General features: G+C 35.8%; 2 protein-coding genes across 2 annotated transcripts in view; one reads left to right on the top strand and one right to left on the bottom strand.

Annotated features, from left to right (window-relative positions):
* Nucleotides 1-5737: 5737 nt before the first annotated feature.
* On the bottom strand, nt 5738-7168 carry LOC127872552 (ADP-ribosylhydrolase ARH1-like). Its single transcript, XM_052415877.1, has one exon. The coding sequence runs from the start codon at nt 7166-7168 to the stop codon at nt 5738-5740; it is 1431 nt and encodes a 476-aa protein (XP_052271837.1).
* Nucleotides 7169-7930: 762 nt separating this feature from the next.
* The window catches only part of LOC127871229 (calpain-9-like), a 40529-nt gene continuing 21439 nt past the window's right edge, over nt 7931-27020 (top strand). Inside the window, exons 1-6 of the mRNA XM_052413971.1 lie at nt 7931-8255; nt 9676-9826; nt 18225-18306; nt 19005-19266; nt 20766-20946; nt 23179-23262. Of these exons, the coding sequence (XP_052269931.1) occupies nt 7963-8255; nt 9676-9826; nt 18225-18306; nt 19005-19266; nt 20766-20946; nt 23179-23262 (1053 nt within the window). The 5' untranslated portion in view covers nt 7931-7962. The remainder of the gene's footprint in view (nt 8256-9675; nt 9827-18224; nt 18307-19004; nt 19267-20765; nt 20947-23178; nt 23263-27020) is intronic.

The following is a 27020-nucleotide window of genomic DNA, read 5'->3' as shown; positions in this document are numbered from 1 at the left end:
TGTCTACAAAATTTTCAAAACAACGAAGTGCGAAATATTTGCGGATGTATTATTGACACTCTTTCCTATCGATATGAAAACAAAATAACATTTCAAAAGCAAAATCGGCCTTTACACAAAGTTGACGGAAAGAAAACCTTACTAAAGAATACATCCGTCATTGCGGACTGGCATGCTCGCTACAACCAATATAATCAGTTTTCATAAATCGCCGATAGTCAAAGGAACAACGCCCATATTTATTTTGAGTTCCCTTTCTTTGCTGTTATAAAAAGCCATTGAGCTATCGCACCCAAACCTTTTTGTGGATATTTACTGGATCCTAGGTGTGTCTGCAGCATTTTGGTGCATTTAATTGAGGAGTAAACTTTACTAGAACTATGCTGCGCACATGGAATTCAATGGATTGGATATTAAACAATTTCTTCCGCCTCACGGATTTTGCCATACGTATACTTCTTTTGTTCAACAACACAACACAACATGCCGCAATGAACCGGTATCTTATTTCTAAGACAATTATTTTCAGTTACAGCCTATAATTGTTTTTAAATGGTGTTCTTTCGAAAGTGTGCAGCTTTATATTTCTAATCATTTATAGGTATGTGTTGGATTACTGCTTAGGCATTGTCAATATGGACATGCAGACGTTGCATATTTTATAAAGAACGAGCATGATTTTATTTGGGAATGTTTATCCCGAAGTGTGGATTTTGTGCATGCGCAGTAGGATATATACGCATGGCCATGAGAAATGCAAGAATATATAAGCATCGAGCAATGATTCTTATCCCAAATTAATTGTTATAGCAAATTACACACCTTTTCATGAACAAAATACCTACAACAAGGAAAAAGCTGCCATGATCTTTCCTTTTTTGTTTGACGCATTTTTCCATAGAACGCGGTAAGCTCCCGTAAACGCATGCCCCCCTGGTCAACACGACTACAAGTCTCTTCCAGCAGACGTGCAGGGATCTTCATTCTTGATATATAATCAAGGGAAACTACGTGCCGCATAGTTCAATGGGATGGGAAAAGTAAAGTTTAAATAATTCTACATAATAAGGCCTGAACATTTAATATAATATTTTTTCTAATATATTCTATATATCCCCATACTATTTATTGTGGTCTCTATCAGTCCTTTATTACAAATTGCGGTTTATTGGCATCGAGAAACTTGCTTCCTTGTCCATGTCTGACAGTGTCGTGCCTGTTGTTTGTTCAGTACATTTAGTTAGGTGTTGAAGTCGCTTGATATTTTTTATAAGCCTTGTTGAATGATATTACAAGACAATTTATAAGGTATACATGTATACAAAATAAAAGAAGAATTGCAACAACCGTTCACGATTGAAAGAATTTTAATTTGAACATTAAACATATGCATAACATACGATGCTATTTATGTTATCATGTTTTGTTCTCTTAAATGTTAAAATAGTCGTGTCACATGAACTTAAGAAATTGATTTCATGTTTGTACTGTTACGATCGTTTCATTTTCATAAAAGCAGAAATAAACAATTCGTTGTTGTTGTTGTATTTACCGACCACGTTACTTATTTAGGAGCACGCGTTCTAAAGTTTATCATCCTTATTTAAATAAGTTCAAATATTATGCAACATAATTTGCCTATTAATATAAAAAAATATAATTTGACCCACTCTCATGCCGAACGAAATCGCAAGGTAAACGTTTGCCGTCTCAAAGTTTAACGATAATAATACGGTAATAAACGAGAGCGCCGATGGCGCTGAAAGCATAGTTGCAAGATACAGGGAAGTTGCTGCTGAAGTTAATGTTAAGGTCAAAATATACTAAATCGTTTCCTTATATGTTTCGATGTAAAAGCGACAACTTTTAGCGAAAATAAATACAACATTTTGCACATAGAGACCCCCATAACCATACCTTTTCTTGACAGGCATTCTTAGCTGATTCGATTTAAGCAATAAAAGAGATATGTCATGTTCAAACCAAAAAAGAATTCGACTGAAATCAAAATCGACTGTTTTAGCGCCTTTTTTTCTGCCGTTTTCTAGTGGATTGTAACCTTTTGCAGTGCCATTTTTTACATTAATCTCCAAATTTTTCCTATTTCAGGGATTTAGTAGTGAACACCTATGCTTACCCTATCAATATCTCCAAACGTTAAACCAGAACAACAGTCTAAAGTGTGTAACATGCCTTCGAGGAAAATATGATGATTTGTTTAGAGAGTACAGCCCTTCATGACTCGATTATTTAGTATATTGTAACCTTAACGATTGCTGACATCACGAGTCGCCCCCCTTGTTGTTGCTACCAACTGTTCTATTTTAAGAAACGGGAATTCCAAATAGTGACGAATGTGAATGGTTACAAAATGACATAACTATGAAAATAAATACGTAGAATTACATTATTTCACGCATACCATTATGCAACCATCCGTTTTTTTTCCGACTTGATACATTTACAGCTTTCCATTTAATATTTTACAGACTCAACACTCGTCCAGAATTCGCGCGAATCCATTAAATCCGATGCCACCTTTAAGCCGTTAGCTCTACTCGTAACGTTAATTTCTGGCTCAAAGTAAATCATTTTAACTTCAATTAACACATCTCTATTACTTTCAAACTCTACTTCATCAAATCCATAGAAAGGTAGGTCAGAATTCATAAATCAGAAAACATTCATCGTACTCCGCCATTTTTTACACATTTTCAAAGAATTAAAGTGCTTTATGCCCCCTTTCCTGCTGAGAATATGTTTTAATTTCTATTTATAATTAACCGATGAAATGTTACATATCCTTAAACCAGGGCCTTGTGAATTCAGTTATGTAAACATTTGACCTCTCACAGAACAGTAAACAAAGGAAATAGAAATTAGGTGTGAGGACAGAACAGAATTGTTTTACGAACGAAATTTGTTTTAGTTTCTTAGAAGGTTTTTTCACGTAAAACGGTCTTAGAAAAATTCACTAAAAACGGTGTCAGCAATATTCTTGGAAGAAAACGTTAGAAAAACGTTTCCAAAAAAAAATTGTAAGAATTACCATATACTAAATTAAATAGATATTTCGTCTGATTTTTGATCAGGTAAGGCTTCATAATGGTCAATCGATCGATGTGGGTTTTCGAAATGTAGCTTATACGTTAAACATAGGTGCGTTTAGTTCTGGCTACCATAACTTTAAATGTCGCTTTTTATGATTTTTGACTGGCGCGACTTTATAGTTATGGACCAACCCCTTTAGGAAAGTCAACCAGAAAAGTTGACAGTTAACAAAGACCGGTCCAAAACAGCTTTTAAATGCAGTTGTTGGCCCAAATCAACCTCTTGATTGGAAAGATTGACATTTTTCACATTTAACTGATATATTCTTTCACAAAATACTATCTTAAACATTGAAAATGTATCTATTCTGCTCTTACATATCGAGAATGCGAATCTCCCGATATTTCACGGTAATATGACGTTATTTCTATTTTTAGTAACAAACCGTGTGCTCAAGTGATTTCAAATTCAGAATGACATTTCTCGGTATTTTAATTATTCTGGCTTATTTTGTAAACAAATTGTAGTGCCAATACAAAGTCAAAGTAAATATTATATAAAACTACCTGATTCACAATGAAATCAGTCTTATAATCCACCAGACGTATGTTGTAAATCACAAATAATAGATTTCAGAAAACGAAAGTAATGTTTACAATTTCAGCTTAAAATGTCAAGGTCGATCCGAAAGTATCCAAATGAAAACTCGTCACATGACAAAGCGACAATGGCGTCAAAATTGTGAATTTCAGACTGATGAGAGTTATTTTCATCTATTGTAAGATGCACTTGAAACATATGGACCTTAAAATATTCCTCGATGCAGTAATTTATATTCATTCACCAATATATGTAGAAATGTATCCAAGAAAATGAGCTTTCTTTAATTTATAGCGTGACATAAATATGTTACGACTCTGGTTGATTTTCGATACGGGGTAAGCTTCAGCGTACAGGTCTGTCTATACTATATAAACTGTACGCTGAAGTTTCTTTAGCTAAGGTGCGTTGCACCTATGCTAAAAACTGGCCAGTCTTCAGCAAGAAACCAGACCGTTATTTATCCATTATTTTTTCTATGTAGCGCATCCCAATAGTAAATGCATTGAAAAAGTATGTAATCACAACAAATACGACAAGATTCACCTTGTTAAAAATAAGAAACTAGGTTTGCAATAAGTAAGCTAAAACTGTTAGAAAAGAAATATATCAAACGGTTCCTTCATATCGAGCCTCTCCTGGTATCGATCGTTTTGTTTGCTTAAAGAACGAGGCTCTCGTGATGACGTCATACGCATGCGCTCCGAGTATTTTTTCCCTTACATTTCTGCGCTTGAAAAGAAATATAACCACAACCGTAATGAGGAAAATAAGGAATAATTGCATTTCAAAATCTTACTTCAACTAAAATAATGCTTAATGTATGGATATACAATGTATTTGTCCGGTTAATTAAATTTCCACATTTGCAAACTGAGTCAGACGACTGAGCTGCAGTAGTGTTAACACAACACTTTCGTTTATTTTCATAAAATCACTTTCGCCCGATTCTCAAACTGATGTTGCATGATAAATTCTTGCATAAGAAATGTGCGCGTACATCGCGTTAGGTAATATAAACATGTTCAGTGGGAATACCCCGTCCCGATTGGGCGTGCATTTCAGGAAATCTTTTAATAGAAACATATGCACCCAAGGAAACCCGATACCTTGTGAGCAGTGTAATACCATTGGAGCAGTGCTCGTTATTTAAGCGTCAACTAACATAGTGTAAGTAAATTGGAAAAATTAAAATTTCCAAAGTCTAATTTGAAACATTTGTGTATTAACATTTATAACAAAGGTATTAGCCTACATGTAGAAAAAAATCCTGACAAATTTTCTTAAAAAACAAGCAAAATGTGGCTCCCTGAAGTAGAAGATCGGGCAAAATGGGTCATTTTCAGGCATTTAGCGGACAAAACCTGCTTTAATTTGCAAGCCACTACTGTAATTAAAGGATCTATACAAACTTACATGTACACATGTATTCCATAACCTCTCAGCACTGTCAGTAGGGTCTCTCCAGAAAGCTATTTCTTGTGGAGAAATTCGCGTTTTAAATAAACATGTTGGGAAAACATGGATATCATCTGGAGAAGACCAGGAAACCTTATATGAACAGTGAGTTTACAATTCTTTTTGGTGGCCAATCTTCTAAAGTCGTTATAAGAAAATAGCTCTTCCGCGAAAACAATCGGATGCGGGGCGAACGGACACTCCAGGCGCAATCAAACAATGAAGGTATTTTGATGTCATTTTTTGATTGTTAGGTGCGACAAATCTATGGAACTTATTGTCCATTTGGTGTCAAATTTCTATTCTATTGACTTTGAATTCCACACAAAATATAAACAAAAATGTGCAATGTAAATATGTACAGAACAATTGATCTCGTATGCAAAGTATAAGAACATGAAAACATATTGTAATACAACACGCGTGTACAGGAGTTTACACACACGAAATGAAGCATCGTGTACATGGTTACAGGTTGTCATACATCAACTTGCCATTAAACACACACACATTGACTCGACAAATATTCTTTGCCACATTTAATGAGACATTTAACTTTTATGCCAGTATTTTCTGGACAGTGATGCTCCGTGTTGAGAATGTTCGTTGTTTACACATCAACTGCTCCTTAAACACCTGTCTCATTGACTTTTCCTCTAGGTGTGACTTCAGTAGCAGCTGTGCCATTATTTTCTGTCTCGGACTTGTTTATATTAGTGTCTTGGTGTTCCTGCTTTTTGTTGACATTTTCATCGCCCGGGGTGTCTTGAGAGCTTGTTTTTAACTTTTTAATATTTTTCTCACATTCGTTTTTACCAAATTCGGCTTGTGTGTTGCTTTCATTGCCTTTAAGGGGTTCGTCATCATTTGCTGGTTCTTCTGGTTTCAGCTTGCTCTGCAGATTTGCCTCTCCAGTCTCACTAGAATGACGCGAGTCGTTGCCAACTGAATCTTCGTCTTGTCGTGGTTCAGTATTGTGTTTTCTTTGTTTAATATCAAATAGTTTCTTAGCAAGCTTCATGAGCTTTTCCTTCTTCTCGAGTCTCGCGTAGTTATTTTCAGGAACCCCCTGAAATCCAAACATAGCTCCGTAGCATGCCGCTGCAATTACCCCTGTGCTATCGCTGTCTCCGCCGTGGAACATAGATCTACTGCACAAATCTTCCCATCTTCCATCGTAACTAAGCAAAGCATCATATGCGATCATAGGAGCATCATGTCCACTCGCACCACCCCAACCAGCAAAACTCACACTCTTGTAAAACTCGTCTCTTTCTTTAATTTTATATATTGCCGGAAATGTTGGATCTGAATCGCCTTCCGTTATACCTCGTTCTGCCAAATACTTTTCCCACTGTGTTTTGAAGTAGCCCCACGCTTCCAAATTCTTCTCGACATCAATATTTACAAGTTTCACATAGTCTTGAACTTTAGGCAACAGATCCATCATCCCTTTACCCCATTCTCTTATTTTTTTGCTTTGGATGCTGTAAGCGGTAAAAAGTGCCGCTGCAAATGACCCCAGATATCCCGTGGGATGATTGTGTGTCATTCGACCTGACTCCACACTGACCTTTATAAGATCGCCAATGTCATCCTCGCGAGGGTAACGGAGACCAATGCACATGGCCCTCATAGCGGCACCACAACCACCGCCGCGGAGATCAAACGGAATCCTATACCCACCAGGTACATTGGGTTTCAACATATGACAACTGTTCATACAGGTAGGTCCTGGTGAACGACCAGACATGTCTTTCATACATTCTTTGTACTCATGGGCCAGTGAAGCAAACAGTTCGTCGTCACTTTTGTAATTTATAACTAGTGCGTTCGCTGTTGCAATGTGCATCACCGTGTCGTCGCTAACGGGCCAACCCTTTGGTGTCACTATGATGTTTTCCAGTCCACCCAATTCTTTTAGTTCGTCGTGTATTTGTTCACCGGAGTGACAGAATTCCCACTCCCCTCGCTTGAACCCTAATGCGTCTCCAACCCCGCTCAACACCATGCACGCCTCGTAACGCTTTTTCATATCAACTTCAAGTTCCAGTTCCATTTTTCTAATTGATCTACTTTCGTTTTCAAGTTCAAAAACTGAACCTGTTTGACTTGATTTAGTTTTGTTTACACTCTTTTTCCTTTTGAAACACAACATTAAAACTATTCACATAAATGTTTGAACAATATACTGTCGGTCATATATATAATATGTGATGATTTTGTCTTTAATTGTTACACGATAAACATAAAACTGTGTGTGTATTACACTGGTAACTATAAATAGTTATGTGTAATATTTGCGTTAACAGTGAAGAGATTAAAATTGTTACAACAACACTATCGTGAAGAAAACATATAAAAGTAATAGTGAATTGAATTCATCTTTTAATACGCTGGATTATTTTACTATTCATTTTACCAACTTTATTCTGTCTGTATTCAGAAACGCATACTTACACCGCTTTATGAATTTATTTAATAATATTCTGTGCAACGAAACCTAACCTGTAAGCTATTCAGCCACTCCAGTGTAACTATTGAATATGATCTGCCGAATACCTAAAGTGGACTCGTCCAAAACGCGCCAATCAAAATGAACTGACAGTAAGTATAGCGGTGTCGGTAAACATCAAATAATTTAAGAAATGTGTAGCGGTAAACTAAGTGTGTCACGGGCGTGTGTAGTATTACACCAGGTGTGCAGTGTATGTGTTCATAACCGTACTTAATTGTTTTCCTTGGGTATTAAGCTTGCATTTAATTTTTAATTCAGTTTGGATAAACATATTTGTGGTTGGATTATAAATACATGTAACATCAAAGGATCAGATGTTTTGCACGTGAGACGCGATGTCAGGTTACCCGTCGCGCGCACCCCCGCCGGTGCCAAGGTATCACCCCCGAGGGGGCGGGCAGAACTCCCCTGGGTATGCAAACGATCCTCAGCATCTACAGCCTGACACAGGTCCTCGCAGCGCGAATTCACTCCAACCTCCCGCGTCCCCAGGGGTAACGGGCGTGGTGGGACCCCCACGGCCGGCCAAGTCCATGTTCAACGGCCCTGGGGTGGGGCGCAGTCAGCCACCCATCAGTCCGCCCAACCGCAGCCCCAGGTACAAAGACTCCAGCGATGCACATAATAGGTATACATAATTTTGAGAATGTGGTAATAATGCTATTTACTTTGAACCCCCCCCCCCCCCCGGTTTGCATTAAGTAATGTGGGGTTTACTGGAATTCCCATGGAGGTCTATATGTCTGTTCATTGTCTGGGAGTGCGACTGTCCTGCTGTAGACACAAACCTGGACGTCTGTCTGTCTTGTCTCTCCATTTATATGTCTGTCTGATGATCCACAGACGTTCTGCTGAACTTCACATGTATGACAACATTCAATCTTGCAGGCAGTGTTTCTTATGCTATGCAGTTGTCCATAGGTGATTTTTATTTTCCTTTGTTAAATTACAAATGTTATGATACTTTTTAAACTTTTTTTTATATTTCTGCAATGTCATAATTAACTATTAGACTTTATTAGAATAAACTTATGCATCTCTAAAACTGCAACATTCCAGTGTTTTTTTTTCCATTCAAAATCGGGTCCGGTAACCGGACCCATTCCCAAAGGAAAAAAGTATATATTTTTCCCAAATGGGAGCTGAAAATTCCCAATGCAAGGTTTCAAAATTTTTATTTTTTTTTATTTTAGATCTCAATATTTTGTTCATCTCCCATCCATATAAGATCAACCTTAGTAAATAAGATACTGGACACACTTGTATCCTCAGTTTTTAAGCATTTGTTGGCGAAACAACAACAACACTAATTTCCCAATTTTAGTCAAAACACAGCGAATTTTTCCCAATCCAAAGGGACCCAGCCCCATTCCCAAAATGGTGAAAAAAACACTGCAGTCAGATAAGATATATATTTGGTATTAGTTTCATCACATTACATCAGCTTAGGATAATAACTGGCTTTACCCAGGGGCTGAAATTATTGTCATGCTCTTTAAACAAAGTAACCCTGTGATATTGTATTGTGGTTCTCTACACAATTTGTTAAAAAATGTGTCTTGGGTCAAAACTGGCCACGCCCCGGGGTCCAAGTTTTCATTGGTACAACTTACTACATTTTATTACTTTAGGCATTGGGTGTTTGGGTGATGGTTATTTGTATCTGCTGTGACTTACGTTTGTATTAGTGGTTTGAAATAAAATGAAATATTATTTTTTATAGGTATCAAATACCAGTCCTCAAATATTTTAGTTCAATCTAAGAATACAATTTGCAAAAATAGCTGCTTGAAATAGTGTCACAATATTCATTGAAAAAACAGTAATTCAATCACGAGTCAAGAAATAATAAATGATTGCCTATGCCTATTGACTCAACTATTTCTTGAATATTACCAATTGCATTTGCATGTAGGGTGACATGTTTAAGTTGTACTAATGAGAAGCATATCATAGTTTGAATTTTGAAATGAGTCCATGTACTTCAAAATGACTTCCATAAGCTAGTTATATTTTTAATGTATTTAGAAAGTGTTCTTTTGTTGCAGATTTCACCGGGGCTCAAGCAATTTTGATCAGATCCGGATGGACTGTCTGCGGAGGGGGATCATGTTTGAGGACCCAGACTTTCCTGCAAGTGACACATCGCTCTACTACAGCCGAACACCCCCCTACAGATTTGAGTGGAAACGACCCATGGTGAGTGCATAGGATGAGAGATTTCTTATTTTTAAGAAGCTATTTTGACAACTGTTATTGACAGTTTGTATGGCTGTGTCACAATTGTGATGTTAAATGATTTATATTTAACATTGTACTCTTCATTGAATTCGTTAGCCTTCTTAATTACTTACTATCAAGTTCCCAGTTTCAAGGGCCATGCCCCTGATTGATTCTTCAGTGTTTGTTATTTACCATATTGGGAATGGGGCAAGGTCCCTTTGTATTGGGAAATTTCGTGCTATTTTAACTTAATTTGGGAAATTAGTATTGTTCATTTTTTGCCAAAAAAATGCTGTAAATTAAGAATAAAAGTGATATTATTGTATTTACAAAGGTTTAATTGATAGAGCTGGATTTTAGATTAATTAAATGTTGAGACTTACTGAAACAAAATTTATATATTTTTTTAAATCTTCAATTGGAAATTTTATTATAATTATTATCGTCCTGAATATTGTCAAATTGAATTAAATGTGAAAACAAAAAACAGCGTCTCTGCTTCTTTCTTTTGTAATAATGACTGCTTTACCCGGATGTCAGCAAGGGGCCCGTGTGTATCGGTAACAATCAATGGTAATATAAACAATAGACATAGATATTTTTTATGCAACTGTCATAACAACAGCACTATAACACATCCCGGTCAATATACCGGGGTAACAGATAGTTGACAACACCAAACTGATTTGCTATTTTGACAGCACAAAAATATATTGACACATTTTTTCGGAAATGGCTGATTTTGGACACTGATTGTTTTAGTGCGTATTTTACTCGGATTTTCAATTTTTACCGATAAATTTTGACCAAACTCAGGGGTGCCTATTATGCACGAGGGCGTATTATATTTGTGGATTTACGGTATATACTTTTAATGCCCCCCTTCGAAGAAGAGGGGGTACCGGTATATTGTTTTGCACATGTAGGTCCGTCCGTATGTCCGTCCGTCCGTCCACCAGATGGTTTTCGGCTGATAACTTAAGCACACTTAGGCCTAGGATCATGAAACTTCATAGGTACATTGATCATGACTCACAGATGACCCCTATTGATTTTCAGGTCACTAGGTCAAAGGTCAAGGTCACGGTGACCTGAAATAGTAAAATGGTTTCCGGATGATAACTCAAGCACGCTTACAGCTAGGATCATGAAACTTCATAGGTACATTGATCATGACTCGCAGATGACCCCTTTTGACTTCAGGTCACTAGGTCAAAGGTCAAGTTCATGGTGACTTGACACAGCAAAATGGTTTCCAGATGATAACTCAAGAAAGCTTATGCCTAGGATCATGAAACTTATAGGTACATTGATCATGACTCGCATATGACCCCTAATGATTTTCAGGTCACTAGATCAAAGGTCAAGGTCACAGTGCCAAAAAACATATTCACACAATGGCTGCCACTACAACTGACAGCCCATATGGGGGGAATGCATGTTTTACAAACAGCCCTTGTTTCAATTGGGAATGGGTCCCCTTACAGGACCCAAATTTGAATGGTAAAAAACACTGTTCTTTTTATCTTTTTGCAATATTTTTTTATTCAAGGCAACCTTCAAATGGGAATTTTTAGATTCCATTTGGGAAAAATACGTACTTTTTTTCCATTGGAAATGGGTCCCCATGCCGCACCCAAATTTGAATGAAAAATAAACACTTCACAATGTACTATGTAGTTTGCAAATTAATATGTCTGGTGTATCAAATGCTCTGATATAGTATTTTGTTGCAATAATTGCAATTAAGGTAAACACAAGACTTCTTTCAGATTTTTTTTTGATCATTTTGGGAATATGGCCTAAACCCATATATTTTGGAATTTAAGCGTCGCTTTCCTTAAATTGGGAAAAATTATCATGGTATCATACATAACTTGTTATTCATTATAAATAAAAAATGACAATAAACAGACAATCCTCAACATAAACATATCTGTAAACTGAATGCAGGTTTTTTATCCACTTTTTGGGAAGATAGCCCATGGCTTTGGAATTGGGAATTTTATCGGCGTTTTCATGAAATTGGGAAAATAAATAAATTAGCTTTTTTTTACACACGAAAAGTCCACTGATTATTATGATTAGGGAAATACTAAATTTGATATAACTCTTTATAATCATTCAAATTAAAAGAACAAAATCATATAATACTTTGTTAGATGTAATTGAATTAAAATTGAGATAAAATACGCATTAGACACTTCTTTCTAACAAATTTTTTTTTGGGGGGGGGGGGTAAAATTGGTAATTTTTTGCCACATTTTGGGAAAAAAGTATACTTTTTGGGATTGGGAACATAGCCAAATTTCGGCTATAAAATAGGCAAAAAAACAACCTGGAATGGTTCACCTTAAAAAACTTTATTCATACATTTAACAGCCTTTTTCTAACATCTGATCAAATTAAAATTATTAATAAAAAATGTTGTACCAGATTTTAGGAAAAAGATTCATTTTTCCAAAGGGAATATGACAGAATAACAGCTATTAAATCAGTCCGAATAAAGATCTGGATTTGTATCATCTATTCATAATCCTAGATAACTAACTGAACTATAGTTGTAAATTCTTCACATTCCAATCTCCACTACATTTTACATGTGTATACTACCACTATGGTCAAACTAGGTTAAACCATAATCTCCTTGTGTGTTGAAAGACATTCATAAGTTATCAAGTTTACAATACCAGCTGTATTAAACAGTTAAACGGCCTTTACAATTTGGAAGTACAGTGTTTTAATTTTTGGTATTTCTACTTAATTTTTTTTCTTGCTTTTGAATTATTTAATTTTCATTTATTGTTATTTTATTCTTCAGCTATGGTTTTAATTAGATTCATGAGTGATTGTTTAGGGCTAATTTGCTGCCGAAAACCCCCTTAATTTTGACAAAAAGAGGCATTTTTGTAAACAATCAAAGGAATTGTCATCAAACCAAGTTTGAGCATCATGATAAATATAATTTAGCATTTGTAGCAAAATATTTAATAAACGTTTTATAACTAAGAACAATATTTATAAGCATATAATAATTCTTATCTAAAAGATGATTACCCATCTGCAAATTTGCTCACAAAGTGCATTGTCTAAAACTACAGTACACAGCTGTCAGGTATACTAAAGTGTATCTACATGTACATGTCAAGTTGCTCAAGTTTGTATTGCCTGTGGTCACTAAATTTGTCATTGAGAGACTCCACAATTTGTCAAACTTCAAGATGTCTGAGTCAGGTATTTTGCAGCTTGGTTGATCGCTAGGCTAAGATTTTGTGGTTTTAGGGTTTCTAAATACATTGAAAGATGTGTTATCACATAAACACTTGAATTAATTTTTATGATTGGTTGAGCACCTTACCCTGTTTACTGTCATGTTATATGACCTGCATCATGAGAAAATGGGTCTAATGTCAGCAATTTATTTTCTTCTTTATAAAGTTCCTAAAAGTTAAAAACTGCACTTTCCCAATTAGGAAAAAACTACAAATTTCCCAATTGCTGTCCAAAAAATCCCAACTGAAGGTTTTGAGTTTTATATTATTGTTTTAAATAAAATACAACATTTAGTTAGTTTCCCTATGCAGCTCTATGGCTTGAACATAAGTAAATAATAATATTGACAACTTAACAACACTTAGTTATCAATTTTAAAGTATTTGGGAGCTAAAAAAACAAATACACCAGTTTCCCAATATGAAGACTTCACAACATGAATTTTCCCAATTTCAAGGTTTTTCGTGCACATTTTTCCAAATTGGGATGGTACCGGTACTTTTCCCAATGTGGCATAAAAAATCCCTCGGGAAAGCACTCCCTGGTTCGAGTCCCGGACTGGCCGCACAATTTTTTCACTCTGTGACATTTAGCGCCCAACGTGGGGCCCGTGACGTTACCTGGGTATACTCCTACGGAGGCCCATGGTTAATTATATATCACCCTGAATCCGTGTATTTGAGGAAGAATACATATTCAAGTGGGGGTGTATGTCACGGTCTGAACTTGGTCATGTTAGGGGAGAAGTTGTGTGGCAGCCCCGTTAGCTCAGTCGGGAGAGCACTTGCCTGTTATCGAGGTGTCCTGGGCTCGAGTCCGGCATTATGGCAAAATGCTTCAAGAGGTCTCTGGTTCTAATTCCATGGCAAACTAAGCATTTCGATTTTTTAATTGCTGAAACAATCATTTTTTACTATTTCAAATGTTATAGTTTCAGGGATTTCAATAGATTTTAGAAACCAGGAGTCAATGACCCCTGGACTGAAATTTTGAGGAGTCATTTGAAAAATGCTGGGGTAAATTTGAAGTGCGTTAATTGTGTTTTTGTCTGTATTATTCAATTTTTTAGATAAAAAGATGCTCTAAGAGTTACACAATATCTAAAAAAGTTATACTGCTTTAATTATGAAATAACAATACCATGATACATAACACAACATATTTTAATGAATTGGTACACAAAGATAATAACAAAATATAAATAATTCGTGCGAACAATATCGACTAAGTTTTTCAAAAACAAAACATGTTCCTTTCACCACTTTTATTCTTTCTATCACTATGCTATGTTTATTTGTAAAAACAATAAATGCTCATTAAAATCTACTTCATCATAACACATTTAAGTCTTTTAACACATTTAAGAAATTAAAGATATGTACCGGTAGCACCTTTTCATTACATATTTATCGTCATATTATCATCATCCCTATGATAGCTTTTGTAACAAAACACAATCTAAATGCATGGAACATCTAGTATATCTATTACTGTTTATCCGAATACTATACATGTCCGAAATATGTACACTTAAGAATGCCTTACCTGCAGTAGTTTAACTTTAATAAACCAAATTTTCCTTGTTTTTATCTGGTTTAACAAACCTAATCAAATGTTTGTTGAATCCAGTTAATGCTTTCTCCATTATTGAATCACCATTACTTGTAATTTGAATCTGTTGTTGTTGAATCGCCAGCTTTATATTGAACGCGGGTTGAATGTTAATTTACAATGCGTCAGGCATTTACAATGTCGAAGGTCATGACGTAGCAATTTAATTCTACTCGGATAATTTATATCTAATCGAGGAAATGTGTTTTCTCAATGTTTATGTGTAGTATTATGACTTGTTAGTATGATAAATGAACTGTGATTCCAGTTTAAATAAGATGGGTGTTACTCGTAATTATCAGTGGATTAACAAACTGACAAAACTTGCTGGACTTTATAGTGGATCTACGTAATTTATGGACCTTTGATCAATTTTGTTTTTTCTTTAATTATTTTTGCAGACTTTCTTTAACCGTGCCGTCTGCAAAAACCCTGCAATTATCGGATTGTCAATCAATTATCATGTAATCACTGCTGCTAATTACCCAGTTAGTGCGCACACACTATTTAGACGGTGACATGTGTATTAGAAGAGATGAGATAAGATAAACAACGCCCGGGGTATTCCCTCAATTATAGACCGAGTTTCAAATACTGAAACATGAATTTCAATTAGGAGCACAGCGGGATTTATTACCATGGAACTCGAGATGTAAACTGGCTGATGCACGGGTCAAATTTTCTATGCGTCACAATGACGCACAGCAGAAAAAAGGGTTGCGTCAAAAACGAGTCATTTTTAATTTGCTCGCGTCAAAACGCATGATTCTGCGTCTATTGAAATCCCTGAGTTTTGTAAGTAAATGCATTCATTCGTTTTAAACTACAAAAATCTGTGAACTAGTCACTTTAAATTCATTTAAGTTTTAATATTTTTTTTTATCGGAACTGCGCAGCCAAAATGACATTATAAAGTACAGTGTAAGTTGTATGCCTTATAATGTTGAATTATTCTCACACAATGTATATTGATATAACTTTTGGTCTTTACAACTAACCTTTTTGTCCAAAGTTTTCACATCAAACTATTTCATATAATTCCATTTGTCAGTTGTTGACAATGCACATTCATTTGTGAAATGTAAATATTTAAACTGTTGAAATAGCTTATTTAGGTATATGACACAATGGACTTGCGGAGGCTTCTTCTGAATAATTATGTGCCTTTCTCCGGGCAAGTCGAACTAAATGTATGTGCGTAAAGTTACATCATAGATTAGCCTGTGCTTAGTCCACATAGGCTGATCAGGGACCACACTTTTCTGCTTTTATAGAATTTACTGTAGAAAGTCGCTTAAAAAAAAGAGTCTAGGTGGAAAGTGTCGCCCCAGATTAAAGTGTGCGCACTGCACTGGCACGTTACGCACATACATTAAACCCAGTGTTACAGAGAGAGGCTAATATGAAACATTAGGAAAAACTGATCTAGCCAGTGAAATGCAGGGCTCTCACTGGGTTAAAATTTCTTTTAACATCCATTTTTCGCCATTTTTATATATCTTTTGCCACTTTTAAAAAATATGAGCCATTTAGTAACAATTCTTAAATCATAGTGTTGACTATGCATAATAGTATTCTTAGTTTTATTTAATATTAAAAACAAATATTACAATTTACATTAGTCTTTACTTGAATGTCAATTATTAATAATATGTGGTCATGATACTATAAACATACACTGTAGCTTTAATATGCGTTATAATAAGTTCAATGCCCATCATATATTGCCATCATGTTGTGTTGACATTGTGTCATTTGCCAAAACATGCATATTAACTCTTCTGTATTGAAAACATACATACCGCTTTTATATAATGAAAACTTATAAAATTCTATTGAAAAATAACTTAAAGGAGATGTGGTTTCTGTTCAGCATTTGATAAACTTTTCACATGTTATATACATCTGGCCAATAAAGGACATAAATCAATTTTACATCAAAAGCAAAGATTATTTTAGGCACAGCAAGCTAAACAAACACTAAACACTATCTGTCAATTAGGTCAACCCAAAATTCTTATAAAGCCTTTTGATATTCATGTATATCTATTAAAAATGGAAAATAATAGTTTTGAAAAATGGAAATATTTTGGTTATTTAAATGATTTTCCACTATTGTTGCATTCTAATATTGCCCTGTAGAGAAAAACTCCAAATTTCATTTGTAGTTTCTTTTGTATACACTTTCACTTAAGTAACAATAGTAGTTACGCCTTTCATTGAAAAAAGATCTTAAATATGTGATTTTGAGCAGACTTTAAACCAAAATATTTGGCATAGTCTTCATACCAATGTCCATCAATACATTGTTATTACTTTCAAGAGTTTCAATAGTCGTCAATGCAATTTAACATTGAATGAAGTAGAATTTTGATTGGGACACATCAAAGTAAAGAATGTCACACATAATTACCCCAGCATCAATTGCTCAATGATTAGAGATATTTGCTGACAAAAATGTGAATATAATGAGCAGAATATTTTAAAGCATCATTTGCAGTTTTTCAAATAAATGCAAAACTGCTGTTTTTTCAGTGTTAAATTATACATTTTAATATTTCAAATAAATTTTAACAATATTTATGATAATAATTAAGACAATTTCTAATGATGGGAGAAAATATAACGCTTTCTTTAACTGATTAAGTTAAAAAACAGTGACAAATCAATAATAACAGTAAACAATTTTGTAATTTAAAAATCAAATTCATTTTATATTGTATATTTAAAAATAGTTTTTAAGCAAACAATGCCCTAATTGTAAATTAAAAGACTTGTACAGCCCATCTACCGTACTTTTGAAGAATAACATTATATAAACCCATTTACATGTATGAACAGACAACTGCTTTATTACATGTTGCAGGTTACACATTTACAATCCATCAACTGATCATAATCAACGTTCTTATTTAAGTCTTGTTCTGGGAAATTCATGTGTGTAAAGTGTTGTCCCAACTTAGACTGCAGTCCGCACAGCATATTAGGAACAATACTTTCCCCTTTTAAGGAATGTTAATGCCCCCGGATCGAATAATCAGGGGTATATTGTTTTTGGCCTGTCTGTCTGTCATTGTATGTGTCTGTCTGTCTGTCATTGTATGTGTGTGTCTGTCCCAAAGCTTTAACCTTGGTCATAACTTTTGCAATATTGATTATAGCAACTTAATATTTGGCATGCACGTGTATCTCATGGAGCTGCACGTTTTGAGTGGTGAAAGGTCAAGGTCATCCTTCAAGGTCAAAGGTCAAGTATATGGCTTCAAAGCGGCGCAGTAGGGGGCATTGTGTTTCTGACAAACACATCTCTTTTTTTTTAAAGGATGTGTCTTTTTAGCAAAAATCCAGTTAAGGCATAAACTGTAGTCCCTGATAAGCCCCTGCAGACTGCTAATCTGGTACAACATTTTATGCACATGCATTAAGCCCCATTTAAGCCTCATATGTAATCCTCAAACATCTTTGAAAGCTGTTATTTGTGTATTTGCAGGAGATAGCTGGTTACAGTCGGCAGAAAGCTTCGTTCTTTCTTGACGGATCAACGAGATTCGATGTTAAACAGGGAAGTCTAGGTGAGTGGGGAGCAAGCCCAAATCATCAGCAAGACTGGAGTAGTGATGAGTTTTCCAGATTTTCAGATTTATGTGCAATGGTTATACCTTCCTTTTGCATATTTTCTTAGACAATTACCGATTGTTTTTGCAAATGTTGAACAATTTGTTTGTATTGCCAGATTTGCAAATCATAATTTTAAGACAATCAGAGATTTATTTCCCTTTCTTTTATTTATCAATTGTGAACATATATACATTTGAATTTTGAACCATTTGATTTAAACTTTTGAATGCATTTCAGATATGTATAGCCTTTATAAAATTTCACTTTAACTACTACTACTACTAATGATAATAATGTATCAAACTGAGTTGTAAGTAGTTTATGCAGCGTTGTGGTAAATTTAAGTGTGTAAAGTGTAGTCCCACATTAGCCTTTGCAGTCAACACAGGCTAATCTACAGGGACAACACTTTCTGCTTTTATTGAATTTTTGTTGAAAAGAAGCTGTTTTTAAACAAGAATCCAGTCTAGGGGAAAAGTGTTGTTCCTGATAAGCCCGTGTGGAATGCAAAGGCTAATCTGGGACGACACTTTATGAAATGGGATTAAGCTCAGTTTTGCTAAAACTGGGCTTGTTTTACAGTATTGCAAACATTTCTTAAACAAACATTAATTTTGTTGATCCTGTCTCATTGACTCTTCCGTGTCGCCAGGTGATTGCTGGGTGGTTGCCGCGGTAGCATGTCTCACTAGTCCAGATCACCAGGAGCTGTTCCGGCGTATTGTGCCGGCCGATCAGGGTTTCCAAGAGGGCTGGTACGCGGGACTGTTCCGCTTCAACTTCTGGCACTTTGGCAAATGGAAGGAGGTGATCGTAGATGATCGACTGCCGACGTCACGGGGGGAGCTCATGTTTGTGCACTCACATCAGAAGAACGAGTTCTGGGCAGCATTGTTGGAGAAGGCATATGCAAAGTAGGTCAGACAATGGAGCAGCCCTCAGGGATAACTGGGATTAATACATGTGCATAAAGTCTTGTCTCAGATTAGCCTGTGCAACTCACATAGGTGCATAAAGTATTGTCTCAGATTAGCCTGTGCAACTCACATAGGTGCATAAAGTATTGTCTCAGATTAGCCTGTGCAACTCACATAGGTTAATAATGGATGACACTTTCCGCCTTAACTGGATTTTCATTGTGAACAGACTACCTTTACAAGAAAAAAGGGGAAAAGTGGAAAGTGTTATCCCTCATTAGCCTGTGCTAACTGCACAGGCCAATCTTGGATGAAACTTTACACACATGCATTAAGGTTAAACAAGCAAAAAATTGGCAGGCTGTTGAAGGACAGCATATGCCAATTTCTTGAACAGTTCATGTGACAGTTATAGTACATGTTTGTAACAGTGGTCCAAATATAAAATAATTATATAACCCTTTTGTTTAACAAGAGATTAGGAAAGGTATACCCTCCATGTGTCGTGTGTTGAGGTATAAACTCAGTGAGTCCCATCCTTATGTACATGTATGTGCTCAAAACTGAATCCTGCAATTTCTCAAAAAGCACTGAAGGTACTGTAAAGGGCCATCTAAGTATTTCAATCGATACTTTTTTCTACCAGAGGTAAGCTGTCGGGCACAGTTGTACTAAAAATAGAAAAGGAAAATTAATTTTAATAACTCAGAATGTACCTAAGATATGGTTATGAAACTTTGAATTAAAATAAAAAGGTGAAGACATGATTATGCACAGGGCTTTTTTGTGTTGATTTGGGTAAAGGGCCTGGCCTTCCATTTTGGGGGTAAAATTATTTACAAAACTGAAAAAGGGGAAGACATTTTCTAAAGTAAGCTTAACGTTTGGGGAAAATTGAATCATTTAAAAGACATTGTCTTAGGGGAAGGGGCCTTTCTCTTTGTGGAAGGGGCCTTCATAAGGCCCTTATAAAGGAAGAAAAAAGCCCTGATGCACAACCCTTAATTTATGAAGAATTCAATGGGAGGTGGCGATTACTATAAATAGAATCAATACAGCCGTTATATAACTAAAAAAATCAATAAGATATAATTATGAATAATCATAAAAGTGGTTTACAAAGATGGTTAGAAATGTGATGTTTATTCTCTACAGTTTTTACCAGAAAGTTGAAAAAACATGTCTTAATTCTGATTAGACAAATGGACATGTGAATTTATTATGAAACTTTTACAGGGATGATTTAAGTCTTTATTAAGCTGTTTACAGGCAATTCCAAAAGTAAAAACTGAGTATAACTTTTAAAATATACACTACATCGTTGACAATTTTACATAAACAGACTGTGAGACATATTAAATTACAATATGAAGTTATGCACAATCATTGATAAGGGCTTTGTTTTGTATGGGACTCCAGTGACCCTAAAATAGTTTGATCTAATAAAAACAGCAAACAATTGTAATATAAAATCAAAAATTGGTCTGTGTTTTAAGGCTGTATGGTTCATACGAGGCTCTCAAGGGTGGTAATGTGGCTGATGCACTGACTGACTTCACAGGGGGCATAACTGAGGGGTACATCCTGCGTGGACCAAACGCGGACGTGCCAAGGAGCATCGTGAACATTCTCTTCAAGTCCCTGGATCGGCAGTCTCTCATAGGATGTGGAATCAATGTATGTTTAGAAACATTGGTATTTTATTATCAATTTTAGCCTTGTTCATATGGGCCTTACTTTGGGAATACAGGGCTTAATGCATGTGCGTAAAGTGTCGTCATATATTTGCCTGTGCAGTCTGCACAGGTTATGTGCAGTCTGCACAGGTTATTCAGTGATGCCACTTTCTGGTTTTGTGATATTTTTGGTTTAAAGGAAGTCTCTTCTTAGAGAAAATCCAGTTTATGCAGAAAGTGATGTCCCTGATTTTTCCTGTGGGGATTGAACAGGCTAGACTGGGATAACACTTTAGGCACATGCATTAAGCCCCATTTTCCCAGACAAGGCTCATTAGTATTTTTTTATCATTTTTGTTGTTGTATCAAATTTATAAAAAATGATCAGTTTTGAACAATTTCTGAATAGATGTAACTTTTGGCTTAAGGCTGGGCTGTATTGGCAAAGTTCTCATATGCAAAAGCTGTATTTGAATCAATGTTATGTTAATAAAATAAAATACAATATGAATAAATGTTTCATTTTCATCCAAATTGGGTATTTGATTAATTGCGCTGAAAAACTTCATAAAGCATGAACAAATAATATTCTACGCGACCCGCGATTTTTTCCTAAATCTCCGACAGGCGGTGGTCATTATTTATTTTGGGTGAAAAATCAGCGATCTTGCGCGTTTCATGGCGCTAGGTCAAGCATGATCATCGCTATAAAAAGAATCTCCGCGGTGATTCATTGCGACTCACCGTGTTCACGGTCAAACGCGGTCAAGTACGATTTTCTTGCGTTACATGTATAATCTTCACAGCGATTATAGCAATATGGGATTATTAGCATTGTTAGCAGATATAAGACTGAGTATCCTTTTTAAAATGTATTTCACACCAATGTCCCTGACAGGTTTTTTCTGTCTTTTTAAATGCCGCGTATAAAACAAAACCGTTTTTACACCTAGCTGTAGGATACCACACATGGAGGAGTGATAATTGCGTTTTTGATTATGCAATTAACAGTTTGAAGCCATCGAGAACTCATAACTGATTGTAATGTTATAGTCGTATTTTCCCCGAGTCTCTCGATTCCTCGATACATACGTTTCAACTTTCTAAATCGCATACATGCAATCTCTTCGGTCTTCATCCATTACTCAATAATCCCATATATGCCCAATTTCCAGATTTTCGGACTTTGTTGGTTTTGCGTGAACTGTACTGTACTGTACAATTGTTATTTCAACAAATACAGATCTTGTTTGGAAATCAGGATTCAACATTCAGCAAGAAGGGTGTTTACTTTCATATTGGAATACATTTTCGCGATCTAATGTGATCGTCAATAATGATGACCTAAGTTAATAAGTTGAAATTTAAATCTAGTAGTCACCGTGAATCAGGGTGATTGCCCTATCGTGGTGTTTCGAGATGATTCTACAGCTGATCTTTATCGCAAGATGGTCGCAGTGAAATCATGGTGGAATCACCGCGAATCACCTGTAGAGTGTTATCGCGGTGAATCACCGCGATTTGTCGGGTTGGCCCTAACCCGGTGATGTGAGATTCAGGCATAAATCGCAGGTCGCGTAGTGTAAGTACATGGTTTAAAAAAGGAAACTTTTAACATCTAGTTTATTTTATTCAGTCACTAGTATTATGCCACAACAATATTACAGATAAACTTCCATTAGGTTTCAAAAGTTGGAAATGCTGACCTCCTAGCCTTTAAATTTGGATGTACCAGACATAAAGTTAGAAGTCTGTCTTTTATGCAAAAGTTGCCCATGGTGACAAACTGTTAATCATTGATATTGGGCAAGCCGGGCAATTGTTTCTCACGTGATTGATTTGAGCCTCATTGGGTAGGCAAAACAGAAGTATTTGTAACTCTGATTTCTGAATTCCATGAATTGGGAATTATGTAGGTGAATTGGGATTTTGTTATCTTTTAATAGGGAAAAATGGGCGCATTCGGAATGATGCTGTTTTCTGGTACCAAATGTATACAGGGGAAAAATGCTGACACATATCTCTAAGGATAATTTTTTTTTACATTAATTTTTACTAGTATTTAATATACCTTGTTTTCTTTGTTTTGCAGCTGTTTTATTCACCTCTATGCGTATTTATTTTTATCATTCTCTTTTAAGTCTCATTATTGTTCTATTTTTACTCTTAGAATTGTTCTTTTTTTACTCTAAAAAATGTTCTATTTTTACCCTCAGAATTGTTCTATTTTTAGTCTTTGAAGGGTGGGGCTACGGAGACAGAGTTGCCCAACGGTCTTGTGGCAGGACACGCCTACAGTATCACTGACCTGAGAGAGGTACGCGCTTTAAGGGACATTAAACAATGGAGAATTGTTTTGGGAAAACTGTGCTTAATGAATGTGCGTAAAGTGTTATCCCAGATTAGCCTGTGCTGATTACAGACGACACTTTCCATCAAGACTTCATGTTCACTGAGAAGAGATTACTGTTCAACAAAAAAATGCAATAAAAGCGGAAAGTGTCAGATTAGCCTGTGCAGTTTGCACAGGCTAATCAAGGACTGCACTTTACAGACGTGCTTTAAGCCCAGTTGTCCCAGAACGGGGCTAAATGTTTAAATACATATTTAACATTATTCTTGGAGATATTTGTTAAAAAAAATTGGAACATGTTAAAAAAAATATTACCTGGAAACACCAAATGGGACTTGTAAATGTACAGTAAGGAAATAGTCATGAACAAACATAATTTCATACCACTGAATGTGCTAATAGTGTTCTCCAAGATTAGCCTGTGCAAACTGCAGATGACACTTTTGGTCTAAACTTGATTTTCACAAAGAAGAAACTTTCTTTAAAGAAAAAGACAACATAAAAGTGGAAAGTGTCATCCCTGATCAGCCTTTGTTGACTGCACTGGCTAATCTGGGACTACACTTTACAGACATGCCTTAAGCCCAGTTCTCCCAGAACGTGGCTAAATGTTTGAATTCATATTTAACATTATCACTGGAGACATTTGGTTAGGAATTTGCAAACATGTTTAAAAAAACAACCTGGTTAAACCCGATGGAACTGGTACTTGTACAGTAAGAAAATAGTCATGAACTGACCTAATGGCATACCACTTAGATGCCATTTAGTGTTGTCATTATTCTTTCACATTGTTGATATTGTTTCATTGTACGCCATGGTATTCAGACCCCTGCCCTTGCCATTTGAGTCAATGCTCTCTGCACAGTTGTAGAGATGCTATCAGGCTTTCTTTGTGGGTTGGGTTGGTCCGTGTTAAATGTAACTTCAATGTTGTAACCTGACACCAAAAGTTTTTGTTGCATCTTACGCCTGGACGATCTCAACTGAAATGAACAATAAACGGGTTGTTACACTGCTTACATTATTCGGGTAACTTTATCCTGCTTAAACTGTATATGTTTGTAATGTAAAGCCACACAGTTTCTGGATGGTTATGCACATTTGAATTTGTGGTCACATGAATAAAACCATTTTATGAATTTGTATTTGACTAGGCTCTCGTTCATCTTTACAAAGATTCATGTTTTATCTTTGACATCATTTTTTAAATTTACTGTTTTGAAATTTAAATGTAATGCTGTAGTTTATATTTGGAAATTTAACATTTTGTGTGTTGACTTCGTGTGTGTTATCATATTATTATAAGTACATACTTAGTCACTACTCTTAACTTAAAATGTGTTTTCAGTATTGATTGATACTTGATGCATAGCCATGTAACCTACAACAGTAAGTTGCTTTTCTAGAAAAGGCACATTGATTATCTTAAAGTATACAAGTCAACAGACAATACATTCCAACATCTTATGCCAATTGGAAACCAGACCATTAGTAATATTATTAAGCATGAATAACTCAACATAAGTTCATGAAAGGTTCACTTGAAAATGCTGATATTGATTCCCAATACAACTTGATAAGCTGTTTTTGCATGTAAGTTTCATGATGGGCATAGTTAATGCTATTATTTCTAATTATTAGTTATCATCTCTTGAGTTATGACTAATTTATTAGTTCTTGAACTGAGTAACAGGTCAACAACAGTAAACATTTGTTGTCATCTCTAAAGTTAACTTGCGGTATTATTATATACTTTACAATAATAATATTATTCACAATGTCAGTGAGAAACCACTCTCATCAGTAAGTATTTGATGTATTGTCCCCTACCGGTGAAACCGGAGGGGACTTATGGTTTGCACTCTGTGCATCAGTCTGTCAGTCACACTTTTCTGGATCCTGCGATAACTGTAAAAGATCTTCATAGTTTTTGCATGAAATTGGAAGCATGGATAGATGGCAATATGGACATTATGCACGCCATTTCATTTTGCTCCTACGTCAAGAATTCTGGTTGCTATGGCAACAAATAGACTTGAAATATTGCTGAAAATGGTGGATCCTGCAATAACTTTAAAAGTTCTTTATATTTTTTCATGAAACTTGAAACATGGATAGATGGCAATTTGGAGATTATGCACGTCATTTTATTTTGTTCCTACGTCAAGAATTCTGGTTGCTATGGCGACAAATAGACTTAAAATATTGCTGAAAATGGTGGATCCTGCAATAACTTTAAAAGTTCTTCATATTTTTTCATGAAGCTTGAAACATGGATAGATGGCAATTTGGAGATTATGCACGCCATTTCATTTTGTTCGTACGTCAAGAATTCTGGTTTCTATGGCAACAAATAGACTTGAAATATTGCTGAAAATGGTGGAGTTTCACTGGTAGGGGACTTATATTGCTTGACAATAGTCTTGTTTATCAGAGTTTTTCCATAAAAGCCTCAATTCAATGAGCCTTGCTCTGGAAAAATAGGGCTTAAGTCATGTAATCAGGGACAACACTATAGGGCTTAAGTCATGTAATCAGGGACAACACTATAGGGCTTAAGTCATGTAATCAGGGACAACACTATAGGGCTTAAGTCATGTAATCAGGGACAACACTATAGGGCTTAAGTCATGTAATCAGGGACAACATTATAGGGCTTAAGTCATGTAATCAGGGACAACACTATAGGGCTTAAGTCATGTAATCAGGGACAACACTATAGGGCTTAAGTCATGTAATCAGGGACAACACAATAGGGCTTAAGTCATGTAATCAGGGACAACACTATAGGGCTTAAGTCATGTAATCAGGGACAACACAATAGGGCTTAAGTCATGTAATCAGGGACAACACTATAGGGCTTAAGTCATGTAATCAGGGACAACACTATGGGGCTTCAGTCATGTAATCAGGGACAACACTATAGGGCTTCAGTCATGTAATCAGGGACAACACTATAGGGCTTAAGTCATGCAATCAGGGACAACACTATAGGGCTTAAGTCATGTAATCAGGGACAACACTATAGGGCTTAAGTCATGTAATCAGGGACAACACTATGGGGCTTCAGTCATGTAATCAGGGACAACACTATGGGGCTTCAGTCATGTAATCAGGGACAACACTATAGGGCTTCAGTCATGTAATCAGGGACAACACTATAGGGCTTAAGTCATGCAATCAGGGACAACACTATAGGGCTTAAGTCATGTAATCAGGGACAACACTATAGGGCTTAAGTCATGTAATCAGGGACAACACTATGGGGCTTCAGTCTTGTAATCAGGGACAACACTATAGGGCTTCAGTCATGTAATCAGGGACAACACTATAGGGCTTAAGTCATGCAATCAGGGACAACACTTTTTGCCTAGGCTGGATTTTATTTAGAAGAGACCTGCCTTTACTTAAGTCCATATAAGCAGACTAAACTATCAAATCTGCATTACACATATTACACATATGCATTCAGGTCTGTTTTCTCAGAAAGAGACTCGTACTTCCAGAAGTGACATCGAAATAATGCGGTCATGCCAGCGCCCTCACACTACTTTGGGGGAAGGGGACCGCAGTCCTAAGGAGGGGGAATTTTCGCAGCGTTTCCCTTTTGGGGGGATTTTTTTACTTACTCTCTCATTATTACATTTGTACATGTTTGCACTATATTCATTGCAATTTTCATAATTTAGTATGTTTGAAAAGATTAAATTGAAATAGAA

Source organism: Dreissena polymorpha, chromosome 3, assembly GCF_020536995.1.
Source record: "Dreissena polymorpha isolate Duluth1 chromosome 3, UMN_Dpol_1.0, whole genome shotgun sequence".
Lineage (NCBI taxonomy): Eukaryota > Metazoa > Mollusca > Bivalvia > Myida > Dreissenidae > Dreissena > Dreissena polymorpha.
Note: the sequence above shows the minus strand (reverse complement) of the source record. Positions and strands in the feature narration are given on the sequence as shown.

What these genes read in the sequence shown, in the direction of transcription:
- LOC127872552 (XM_052415877.1), bottom strand. Translation starts at nt 7,168, where the DNA reads ATGGAACTGGAACTTGAAGTTGATATGAAAAAGCGTTACGAGGCGTGC.